This window comes from Oryx dammah, unplaced genomic scaffold, assembly GCF_014754425.2.
Source record: "Oryx dammah isolate SB20612 unplaced genomic scaffold, SCBI_Odam_1.1 HiC_scaffold_2, whole genome shotgun sequence".
Classification (NCBI taxonomy): Eukaryota; Metazoa; Chordata; class Mammalia; order Artiodactyla; family Bovidae; genus Oryx; species Oryx dammah.
In genome coordinates, this window is record NW_024070186.1 from 137120916 (window position 1) to 137133072 (window position 12157).

The following is a 12157-nucleotide window of genomic DNA, read 5'->3' on the forward strand; positions in this document are numbered from 1 at the left end:
AGGGGGCGTGGAGTCTAATCCCTGGTCTGGGAATTTGAACCCACATGCCATAACTAAGGAGTCTGCATGCCACAAGAGTTTTCCTGTCGATACCAGAAGACCCTATGTGCTGCAACTGAGATCCAGCCAGATAAATAAATAATCTTTGAAAGAAGGAAAAGTGAGGGAATGCAAAGACAAAGGAGGACCAATCAAGAAACAATAGTGTAAGGCTTCCCTGGTGGCTTAGTGGTACAGAATCCGCCTGCCAATGCAGGAGACATGAGTTCAATCCCTGTCTGGGAAGATTTCACATGCTTCTAAGCAACTAAGCCCTCGAGCCACAACTACTGAGCCTGCATGCCCTAGAGCCTGTGCTCCAAGACTAGAGAAGCCACTGCAATGAGTAGCCCTCACACTGCAATGAGGACCCAGCATGGCCAAATAAATAAATAAATAAAATTATGTGTGTGTATATATATAAATATATATATATATCAGTTCAGTCACTCAGTTGTGTCCGACTCTTTGTGATCCCATGGACTGCAGCACACCAGGCTTCCCTGTCCATCACCAACTCCCAGAGCTTACTCAAACTCATGTCCATTGAGTCAGTGATGCCATCCAACCATCTCATCCTCTGTTGTCCCTTCTCCTCCCACCTTCAATCTTGCCCAGCATCAGGGTCTTTTCCAATGAGTCAGTTCTTCACATCAGGTGGCCAAAGTATTGGAGCTTCAGCTTCAGCATCAGCATCAGTCCTTCCAATGAATATTCAGGACTGATTTCCTTTAGGATAGACTGGTTGGATCTCCTTGCAGTCCAAGGGACTCTCAAGAGTCTTCTCCAACACCACAGATCAAAAGCAATTGATGCTTTGGAGCTCAGCTTTCTTCATGGTCCAACTCTCACATTCATACATAACAACTGGAAAAACCACAGCTTTGACTAGACAGACCTTTGTTGGCAAAGTAATGCCTCTGCTTTTTAATATGCTGTCTAAGTTGGTCATAGCATTTCTTCCAAGGAGCAATCATCTTTTAATTTCATGTCTGCAGTCACTATCTGCAGTGATTTTGGAGCCCCCCAAAAATAAAGTCTGTCACTGTTTCTACTGTTTCATCATCTATTTGCCATGAAGTGATGGGACCAGATGCCATAATCTTAGTTTCTGAATGTTGAGTTTTAAGTCAACTTTTACACTCTCTTCTTTCAGTGTTATCAAGCGGTTCTTTGGTTCTTCTTTGCTTTCTGGCATAAGGGCAGAGATACCATAGGGGCAGAGATGCCAAGAGATACCTGGAGTAACAGGCAAATTTGGCCTTGGAGTACAAAATGAAGCAGGGCAAAGAGTTTTGCCAAGGGAACGCACTGGTCATAGCAAACACCCTTTTCCAACAACACACTAGAAGACTCTACACATGGACATCAACAGATGGTCAATCTCGAAATCAGACTGACTATATTCTTTGCAGCCAAAGATGGAGAAGCTCTATATAGTCAGCAAAAAAAAAACCAGGAACTGACTGTGGCTCAGATCATGAAATCCTTATTGCCAAATTCAGACTTAAATTGAAGAAAGTAGGGAAAACCACTAGATCATTCAGGTATGACCTAAATCAAATCCTTTACAATTCTACAGTGGAAGTAACAGATTAAAGAGATTAGATCTGATAAACAGACCACCTGAAGAACTATAGACGGAGGTTTGTGACATTGTACAAGAGACAGTGATCAAGACCATCCCCAAGACAAAGAAATGCAAAAAGGCAAAATGGTTGTCTGAGGAGGCCTTAGAAATAGCTGAGAAAAGATGAGAAGCTAAAGGCAAAGGAGGAAAGGAAAGACATTCCTATCTGAATGCAGAGTTCCAAAGAAAAGCAAGGACAGATAAGAAAGTCTTCCTCAGAGATAAATGCAAAGAAATACAGGAAAACAATAGAATGGGAAAGACTAGAGATCTCTTCAAGAAAATTAGAGATACCAAGGGAAATTTCCATGCAAAGATGGGCACAATAAAGGACAGAAATGGTACGGACCTAACAGAAGCCCAAGATACTATGAACAGGTGGCAAGAATACACAGAAGAACTATACAAAAAAGATCTTCATAACAACTATGGTGTGATCACCTACCTAGAGCTAGACATCCTGGAATGTAAAGTCAAGTGGGCCTTAGAAAGCATCACTACGAACAAAGCTAGTGGAGGTGACAGAATTCCAGTCGAGCTATTTCAAATCCTAAAAGATGATGCTGTGAAAGTGCTGAACTCAATATGTCAGCAAATCTGGAAAAGTCAGCAGTGGCCAAAGGACTGGAAAAGGTCAGTGCCTTTCTCTGGCATTGCAATTGCAATGCCAAAGAATGCCCAAACTACCTCACAATTGCAGTCATCTCACACATTAGCAAAGTAATGCTCAAAATTCTGCAAGCCAGGCTTCAACAGTACGTCAACTGTGAACTTCCAGATGTTCAAGCTGGATTTAGAAAAGGCAGAGGAATCAGAGATCAAATTGCCAACATCCGCTGGATCATCGAAAAAGCACGAGAGTTCTAGAAAAACATCTATTTCTGCTTTATTGACTATGCCAAAGCCTTTGACTATGTGGATCACAACAAACTGTGGAAAATTCTTAAAGAGATGGGCATACCATACCACCTAACCTGCCTCCTGAGAAATCTATATGCAGGTCAAGAAGCAACAGTTAGAACTGACGAACAACAGACTGGTTTCAAATTGGGAAAGGAGTATGTCAAGGCTGTATATATTGTCACTCTGCTAATTTAACTTATATGCATCATGCAAAATGCCAGGCTGGATGAAGCGTATGCTGGAATCAAGATTGCCGGGAGAAATATATATATGAAACAATAGCGCAGCCATGGGGCAGGGTCCTGAGGCCTCCTCAAAGGATATATATAACAATATCTTTGAGTTCTTCTTCAGGATAAGGCATCCATGCAGGTGGAGGATGGTAACAAGTCTGAGAACAAGATTTCTAGATTATCAACCTGTTACTGTTGTTAACTCACTAAGTTGTGTCCGACTCTTTTCAACCCCAAGGACTGTAGCCCACCAGGCTCCGCTGTCCATGCAAGTCTCCAAGCGAGAATACTGCAGTGGTTGCCATTTCCCTTCTCCAGGGATCTTCCCGATCCAAGGATCGAATCTGGGTCTCCTGCACTGCAGGCTGATTCTTTACTGTCTGAGCCACCAGGGAAGCCCAACAAAGACTCATCTCCTCCCCAAATGACTAACTACAGTTAGCTTCCTTTTTGTCCCTTTAAAAGTTTCCTTGGTTGAGCAGAATCTTGGGAGTTGGATACAAGTCTGCCTTCTCCCCAGGTTGCTGGTCTCCTGAATAAAGCAACCTTTCCTTTCCAACCAACACTTGTCTGTGAGTGCTGGGTCCCTTACTAAGAAAGGGCAATTCATTCAACAGCTGTGAGTTATCTGTAAGCTTGGTTTGCAGATACCAAACAATCCATAATTTGCACATTCCAGAACTAATGAGATTATCTCACTGCCCATTCTAGGAACATAATTTCCAAGCAGACAGTAACAACAAAGGTTTTTAAGGTGTCAGATTATTTAATAAGTTTCAGATTATTGCATAATTTCAGCTACTGTTTATATGAAATAACACACTAGTAAACCAAAGTCTAAAGAGGACTTCAAATAATTTTTTTCCCTTTTTCCCCAGTTTTAATGTAATTTCTAAAAGAAAAATACTTCACTAAATAGGATAAACAGCTCATTTTAAAGTTATTTAATTCTTAGATATACTCAAGTGTGTATGCTCAGTTGTGTCTGATTCTTTGTGGCCCCATGGACTATAGTTTGCCAGGCTCCTCTGTCCATGGAATTTTCCAGGCAAGAATACTGGAGTGGGAAGCCATTCCCCAATCCAGGGAATCTTCCTGACCCAGGGATCTAACCCTCATCTCTCTCTTACATCTCCTGCATTAGAAGGTGGGTTCCTCACCATGAATGCCACATGGGAAGCCCTCTTTACTAGTGTTACCTGGTAAGCCCTTTAGAGATGATTCATTTGGAAAAATCTATATTCAGTAATCTAAAGAAGAAAACATTAATTTAGTGAAATTTACCTTTTAGAAGTACATTCTAAAAGCTATATTAAGAAATGATTTGTGAGTTACTGTATGGATATTTACATACTCTATTAATATAGTCAATATATTAATTAATATATGAATCAATTCAACAAATCCTAGGGAACTTACTGTGGGCTATGCTCCCCAGAGTAAAAAAGATGAGTAATTTGGCCTTCTAGAAATATTCGGGAAAGAGAAGTGATTGATAGGAATGAAAATGCCTACCACAGAAGGAGGCAAAAAGCAAGAATTGTATGACAAAGTATCAGAATAAAAGAGATTAAGATAAAAATAATTTGCGGTAATTTCTAAAGATTTCCTTTAGTAAGTGACTGAGATGACCCCGGATGGTGCATTTGATTTCTATGGAAGGAGACACTCAAGATATTAGCAGAAACTTTATAACAAATGTGTGCTGCTTGGAAGTGATTCACTAGAAGAGTCCTCATAAACAGTCTGAAACTTTAATACATCCCTGGTGGCTCAAATGGTAAAGAATCTGCCTGCAATGTGGGAGACCCAGCTTCCATCCCTGGGTCTGCCCAGTTGCCTTCCTCCATCCAGGTGGTGATAGTAGTAAAGAACCTGTCTGCCAATGCAGGAGACATAAGAGAGGTGGGTTCGAACCCTGGGTCAGGAAGATCTCCTGGAGGAGTGCGTGGCAACCCACTACAGAATTCTTGCCTGGAGAATCCCATGGACAGAGGAGATTGGTGGTCTATAGTCCATGGGGTTGCAAAGAGTCAGACATGACTGAGGGATTAACAGGTCACAATTTTTTCTCATTTCATAAAGTATAATGTGAAGTGAAGTGCCAATTGCTGGCGTGGGTTGCTGTTTCCTGCTCCAGCAGATCTAGCCAACCCAGGGATTTAACCGGGGCCTCCCATATTGCAGGCAGATTCTTTACCTTCTGTGCCACCAGGGTGCATGCTAAAGTATAATTTGGTGCATAAAAATTCAACTTCCAAATATTTTATACAGTACCTTCAAATATGGGCTTCCCTGGTGGGTCAGTGGTAAAGAATCCTGCGATGTAGGAGACAAGGGTTCAATCCCTGGGTCAGGATGATCCTCTGGAGAAGGAAATGGCAATCCACTCCAGTCTTCTTGCCTGGGAAATGCCATGGACAGAGGGGCCTGGCAGGCTACAGTCCATGAGGTCTCAAGAGTGGGAAACGACTTAGAGACTAACCCATCACCATCACCTTCAGTTATATCCAGTAGAATTCTTGTTTCCTCAACTAACAGGAAGTCCTTAGCAGTTACTCTGGATTCTTCTTAAATCAGCCAAGATTCCACTGGAGACAAGTTAAGCCAGGATTGCCGGACTTGGTGTTCAGGTATTTGTATTTTATAAAAGTTCTCCAATAATTTTAATGTGCAGCCAGGGTTGCAAACCACCCACCTAAATTGCAGGGGGGCAAGTTTGGCCTTCCTGATAACTGTTTCACTTTCTTTGCTGGTTCGATAAATAACAAGACTTTCCCATCACTTCTTACTAGCTTCCACTTTGACGAGCACTTACTATGTATCAGGCAACATGCCAAGCATTCTTTCATGAATTATCTCATTTAATTTTCATAGCTACCTGTGAAAGTGTTAGTCACTCTGTGGCGTCTGACTCTTTATGACCCCATGGACTGTAGCCCACCATGCTCCTCTGTCCATGGAATTCTCCAGGCAAGAACACTAGAGTGGGTTGCCATTCCCTTCTCCAGGGGAATCTCCCAGATCCAGGGATTGAACCTGGGTCTCCCACATTCCAGGCAGATTCTTTACCAACCCAGCCACCAGGAAAGGCCCCATGAGGTAGGTGCTATTTCTAAGTTACTTACCCAGTTATTGCCCCATTCCGGAGAACTCACCCACTGCTTTTCTCCTCTAATTCACTCCTGATAAGGAACTCCTGGGAAAACCAAAGTCTCTCAGTAGTTTACTGTCAGAGATAGAAAAGCTCTGCCTGCAGTGCAGAAGACCCAGGTTCGATCCCTGGGATGGGAAGATCCCCTGGAGAAGAGAATGGCAATCCACTCCAGTATACCTTCCTGGAGACTTTCACCGACCGAGAAGCCATGGTGGCTATAGTCTATGGGATCACACAGTCAGACACGACTGAGTGACTAACATTTTCACTTTCAGTTATAAATAAACATTATCTGCAAAGACCAACCAGGGAGAAGTAGCAAAATGACAGAAAAACAAGTATGGCCAGCCCCTGGAGGCAGAAGCGACATCGCAGGGCTGACAGGGAGAGTCTGGAGATTCAAGATCTCATTCCGAGGTCTCCCGATCACCGCCCTCTTCCCCACCCCCAAGCCTTTAGCCGTCCCTACTTATCCCCACTTTTCAAACTCATCGATCCTTGGCCAATTTCAGGGGTGGAATAACCTTCAAATACAAGGGAGGAAACCCAATCTGGGTATTTCCCAAATTAGCTCCGTCATTATTGAAGACTCGGAAAAGCCTCTAGCCTTCTAGTACAACAGCCCAAAGGACCCTACCTTATGGGAGCAAATGCCCAGGGGCTGCCCAGTTGGCTTCCTCCTTCGAGGTGGCGCTAGTGGTAAAGCTTCCCTGGTGGCTCAGAGTGTAAAGAGTCTGCCTGCGGTGCGGGAGACAGGGGTTCGATCCCTGTGTCGGGAAGATCCCCCGGAGAAGGAAATGGCAACCCAGTCCAGTATTCTTGCCTGGAAAATCCCATGGATGGAGGAGCCTGGTGGGCTTCAGTCCACAGGGTCGCAAAGAGTTGGACACAACTGAGCGACTTCACTTCACTAGTGGTAAAGAACCCGCCTGCCAACGCAGGAAACATAAGAGAAGCAGGTTCGATCCCTAGGTTGAGAAGATCCCCTAGGGGTGGGCATGGTAACCCACTCCAGAATTCTTGCCTGGAGAATCCCATGGACAGAGGAGGCTGGCGGGCTACAGTCCACAGGGTCGCAAAGAGTCGGACAGTTCAGTTCAGTTCAGTCGCTCAGTCGTGTCCGACTCTTTAAGACCCCATGAACCTTAGGACGCTAAGCATACAAGCCCACTCCGGGATCCTTAGGTGGGAGAGCCCGCCCCAGCAGCAAATCTCCAGAGGTAGGAGGCGTGGCTGGAGGCTCCTACCCCTTCTCCACCGAGGGTGGGTAAGTGCAGGCTGGACCAACTGCTTTAGCAGCCCTTTTGCGTCGGGGGTCAGGTGGGCGAGGGTTGTCTCATGCCTTGCCTTTAAGCAAGGGTGCGACAGCAGTTTAAATCGTCTAGGGAGAAGAATAGCTGGTTCGACCCACGTGCACCAACCCGATTTAACTGAAGGCATGGAGGCGTGGATCCAGCCTCCGGCTTGGTGCGAGTGGCTGCTGGAGCACCTCAACTCCCGAGCTCTCCCGGGCAAGAGTGCTTTCCCGGGAGGGTTCCCCGGGATCCGCGTTGCCGTAGCAACCCCACGCACCCGACGGGGATGGCGCGGGCCGCCTGGGCTTCGCTACTACCGGAAGTGACGTATTTCACCTGCCGAGCGAGGGCGGGGTGGGACCAGGCTGCGAGGTGCGGCCGCCGCCAGCCAGTCGGGAGCGCGCGAGGAGACGGCAGACTGAGACCCCTGGGTGAGAGCCGCCTACCTGCCGTCGTCTCCCACGGCCGGGCCGCCACCATGGCGCTTCTGCTGTGCTTCGTGCTCCTGTGCGGAGTGGCGGGTGAGTCGGGGGGGCGGTTCTGTCCCTCGGGTCCTCCTCGCCTGGCCAGCCCTCGGGCGCTCGCTGCCCGCGGCCACCCGGGAACAATGAGGCGTGGGGGAGGGGGCGACTTGGGGGCGCTGCGGCCGGCGGTGGCGGTGCGCGCCGAATTGCGCCGGGGTGGTTCTGCAGCACCCGACGCGCGAGCCGCCTAGGTGGGGTCGCTGGGAGGGGAGCCAGGCGGGGACGTGGGGTGCCTGGTGGCGGGGGCGGGCAATGTAGTGGGGGGGTACCGAGCCCCGGGAAGAGGGGGCGGCGGCGGTGGAGGGGCGCCCCTGGCGCGGGCGGGTGGGCGCGGCGTACTGGGTGCGCCTGGCGCTTCTCCCGGACTGTTCTTTGCTGCCGGTGCAGGCTTTGCTTTATTTGCTCTCGCCCTTTCCCTTGTTGCCTGCTGTGCCGTGTCCGTCCAGGGTTACCCGATTTCAAAAGCTTTGGGCATCAGCGGATTTTCAGGTGTCGAGCTGCCCAAGCCAGGAGACCGAATTACAAACGCCATGATTAAATGTTACACTGAGCTTCTCAGCGCCTCTGATCGTCCAGGCTACCTCCAGGAAAGAGGCGCAGACCGATCTGTAGGCTGAGCATTCTCGGTCTCTGGGAAAAGGCGAGCTCGAGCTGTACAACTAGACGATAACTCGGAGAAGTAAACCGTGGAAAATCGGAAGTAGGTTCCAGAAAAAAAAAATGCAGTATTGATTTAGGCAGTCGCCGGGCCGAGTGCAAAGGAGAAATTAGTAACCTTGAGTTTATAATGTTTTGATTCATGTTGATGATAAGATAGGATGACTTGTACGGGGTAATTCCGAAAGGATCCGCCAAGTACATGTTCCACTGAGCCTTTGTCAAGGGAGGGGGAAAAGGCTTTTAAAATAATGTGGACAAAAGACGTGCTCATTTGATAGTTTTAAAAAACGGATTTGTTTCCATGTCCGGGCTTTAGCCTACTGATCTTGTTATGTCAAAGTAAGCACTTGTCGCATTGTTGAGCCAAAAGATTTCAGTAAACCATTCACAACAAAACATCCATCGGTGGGACCCTAGGACGCACACTTTGTGTAGCCCCGGAAGGATAATTTTAAGCATTCTGAAGCTGGATAGAGTGGCCCGTTGTGTTGGGATGGCTCTCTGCTTCCTGTTGAAACGTTAATTCCATTGTTGGATGCCACAGCTGTGAGCATTACTCATGGGATCAACATTCTATTAACAAGTCTAATTTTCGATCTGAGTCTGTATAGCATTACCTCCACCTTTTTAATGCTTGTCATTTCGACATGGCTGAAATATCCAAAGTAAAGCTTCTAGAAAAGATGAAAGATCAGTAACCATTTTAGGTGATAGGTTTTCACCTTGTTTTGGTCTAGGACTAAACTGAAGAAGTTGAGAACATTGTGATCTCTGTGGAAAAGGAGAAAAATGTTTTAGGCTACATCTAAAGCAGAGAAGTGGAGGAATATAAACTTTATAGAGAATTCTCCCTCCCGTCCCCCCAACCATATCAGGATAATTTCATTTTTTCTGGATGCCTCACTTTGGTAGGCACAATCTAAACCCAGGATATTTTGATAGGTATAGAGTCTTGCTGCTTGTAATCTACACACTATGGTACAGTGTACCTCTCTTTAAAGGACTATTGTCTTCAACTAAACTAGTTTTACTTCAGTTTTCCTGCTTAAGCAACAGCTCAAAAACTGTCATTGATATATGGCTTTGAGTATTTCTTCAGATACTTCTTGACACTTGAGAAATTTATTGCCATGAACTCAGTTTGAGTGGTGACCCAATTGGAATCTGTTTTACAGTTGGCAACATAAGGTGGAGGCTGTCATTAAAAATGAGCCATTAGTAGACCGTCCTCTAGCCTTGTCTCTATGTGGGTTGCAGAGTTTTTGGTGTACTCTGGTTGCTGGTGGAACACTTTTCATTGCCTTCCGAGTAGCAAGCCGTACCACTAGTAGTTGCAGTAGGAATAGAGTAGTAGCAGTAATAGTAAAAGTAAGGCTTGATTTTGCAGTTATTAAATGCCAGGCACTGTTGTAAGGGCTTTACATACACTTATTTAACATACCTTGCAGCCCTGGAGGATATGTATTGTAATGATCCCAGCTGCACAAATGGAGAAACTGAGGCATGACATGGTTTTATAACTTTACTTGCCAAGATCATAAATTTCCTCCTGAATCCCTGCTTTTATCACTGTGCTATCACTTTCCTCTTTGATTACCTCTGATCGTCACCCTAAATTAATGTCACTGGTTATCTGTCATTTATTAAGAACTTGCTGTTGGTTTGACCACATGCCAGGTACTGAAGCCTTTCATTACTAGCCTTTTATTAATAATTTTATAATCTTAGTCGAATATTTTCTGACACGAGGATCCAGGGCTTGGACTGGTGTTGCAGGCTTATATGGCGCATGACCCAGCAGCATTGTTGTCTTCTAGGGATGGCAGTGTTAAAAATTTGAGGTGCTGCTGCTTTTCACAGTATCAGTCTGAGTGAGAATAAAGCACTGGCCATTGAGTCTGGTCTCCAGAGTAGTTGTTAGCCATTCAGTGACAACAGGACCCTGTTCTCTGTGAGCCTCATTTGGTTTATGTGTCAAGAATACTTATTGCTTTGCTTTACCAGGAGTATTTTCCTTTACTTAAAAAAAAAAAATGAAGATTATTAGATGTGAATTTTATCCCTTCTGTATGCCTGTCTCTTAAGTACATTCCTGTATTTATACCACCACCAAAAGTCCCCATTATACCTGGGCAAAAGTTGCTTTTCCTCCAAGGCAGGCCACCCAGCATTGGCTCCTTAACCTGTCTGTTGTGGGGTTTCCATAAAATTACCCAATACTCACTGCACTGGGTCTTGGGCCTTATCTGTGTTGCTGTTCACTGTTACAGTCCCAGTGTTAACTTGTGGTGCCTAGCAGATAGCAAGCGTTCAGCAAATGTTGAACGACCAGACGTTTTCAGCCTCTTTGCCACTGGGCTTAAGGATATGATACAGCTGTCATCAGTTACATCTCTCATTCTCTCCTGGTTTCACCCCCCTACTTCAATTGTCAAAGGTAATAATCACATGCCAAATCCATCCATTTCTTTGGCGCTCCATGACCCCTGTTTTGGCTCCTTCCTTCCCACTGTGTTCTCCTGCCCTTCTCTGCCTTCTTCACTACATCCCTTAAATGTCAGCTACCCCCATGATTTGACCCGTAGCCATCTTCTCAGTCTCCATCTGAAACCTGGATGACTTCATCTATCCATCACTGCATTCTCAAAATAGTCACTAGGGACTTTAAAATGTTGCCGCCTCACCTCTCCTTTGATTTCTGGGCCACTGTTTCCAACTGCCTTCAACATTCAGCCTTCCACTTTGCATGCGCTTGAGTACCTGAGACTCTGCAGGTCCTCAGCTGAACTTAGCATTAGTTAACTGATTGAATGGTCCAGTCATTCAAATATTTATGGCCTGCTGCATACTGTGGTTGTGCTGGATATCCCGACAATTGTACAGGATTTTGCAAGATGCGCAAGATTTGATGGCGCATTCCCAGCAGATAGAGATCTGGAAGGAAACTCAACTTGCCTTGGGAGCTGAGACATTCAGGGCATATAAGGTATCTAGCCCTTCTTTTGATGTTCAGCTGAGTCAGAGGGACGTGTGGGGTGGAGCTTAAGGTTTTGCATGTTAACAGGTTCCACGTGATGTCATTGATGACTGCACTTTGGGCAAAGGCCTGGAGACTGTGTGGAGAGCTTAGGGGAGGATCGCTGTCTGTCAAAGTGTTGTCTTGCCCCCTGCTGCCCAGGGGTGGCACTAAGAAGCTCGTGGAGGTGTTAAAGAAGAGAGCCTGTACACTGGGAGTGATTCTCTTGAAGAGTATAGAGCTCCACGGTAGATCTGGAGGCAGGGAGAACCACAGCTCCAAGGCAGGAATCCATCTAGGATGACCTGGACATGTGCGGTCCCTGGAAATACAGCAGGAGTGATGCTGGGCCCCCTCTTTCATCTGAAAAGTTGTTCTGAGGGCGGTGCAGTGGAGCCCAACCAGTATCTGGTTGAATGAGTGGGCAAGAAAAAGCTGGAGGGAAGGAGTAAGGCTTTTGGCTTGAGTTAGTGGTGATGTCACTAATCTACAGGGAATCAAGAAAAAAGAGGCAAATCTTAGATGACTGAGCTTTGGACCAGTCGTATTTGCGGTGGATGCCTGAGGGGAATGGAGGTGAAAGAAATCCAGTGGGAAGATTCCAACAAAGGACTGGATCTCGGGCAAGCGGCGGAGATGGGCGGTACAGAACTGAGAATCAGTGCTGACAGTTTGGCATCTGTGTCGGGTTAACCAGGAG

The 12157-nt window shown here is 46.1% G+C and overlaps 1 protein-coding gene across 3 annotated transcripts in view; it reads left to right on the forward strand.

Annotated features, from left to right (window-relative positions):
• Positions 1 to 7443: 7443 nt before the first annotated feature.
• CXADR (CXADR Ig-like cell adhesion molecule) overlaps positions 7444 to 12157 on the forward strand; it is a 65459-nt gene continuing 60745 nt past the window's right edge. For all 3 annotated transcript variants that reach the window (XM_040227386.1, XM_040227396.1, XM_040227379.1), the window contains exon 1: positions 7444 to 7778. In XM_040227386.1, the coding sequence (XP_040083320.1) occupies positions 7544 to 7778 (235 nt within the window). In that variant the 5' untranslated portion in view covers positions 7444 to 7543. The remainder of the gene's footprint in view (positions 7779 to 12157) is intronic.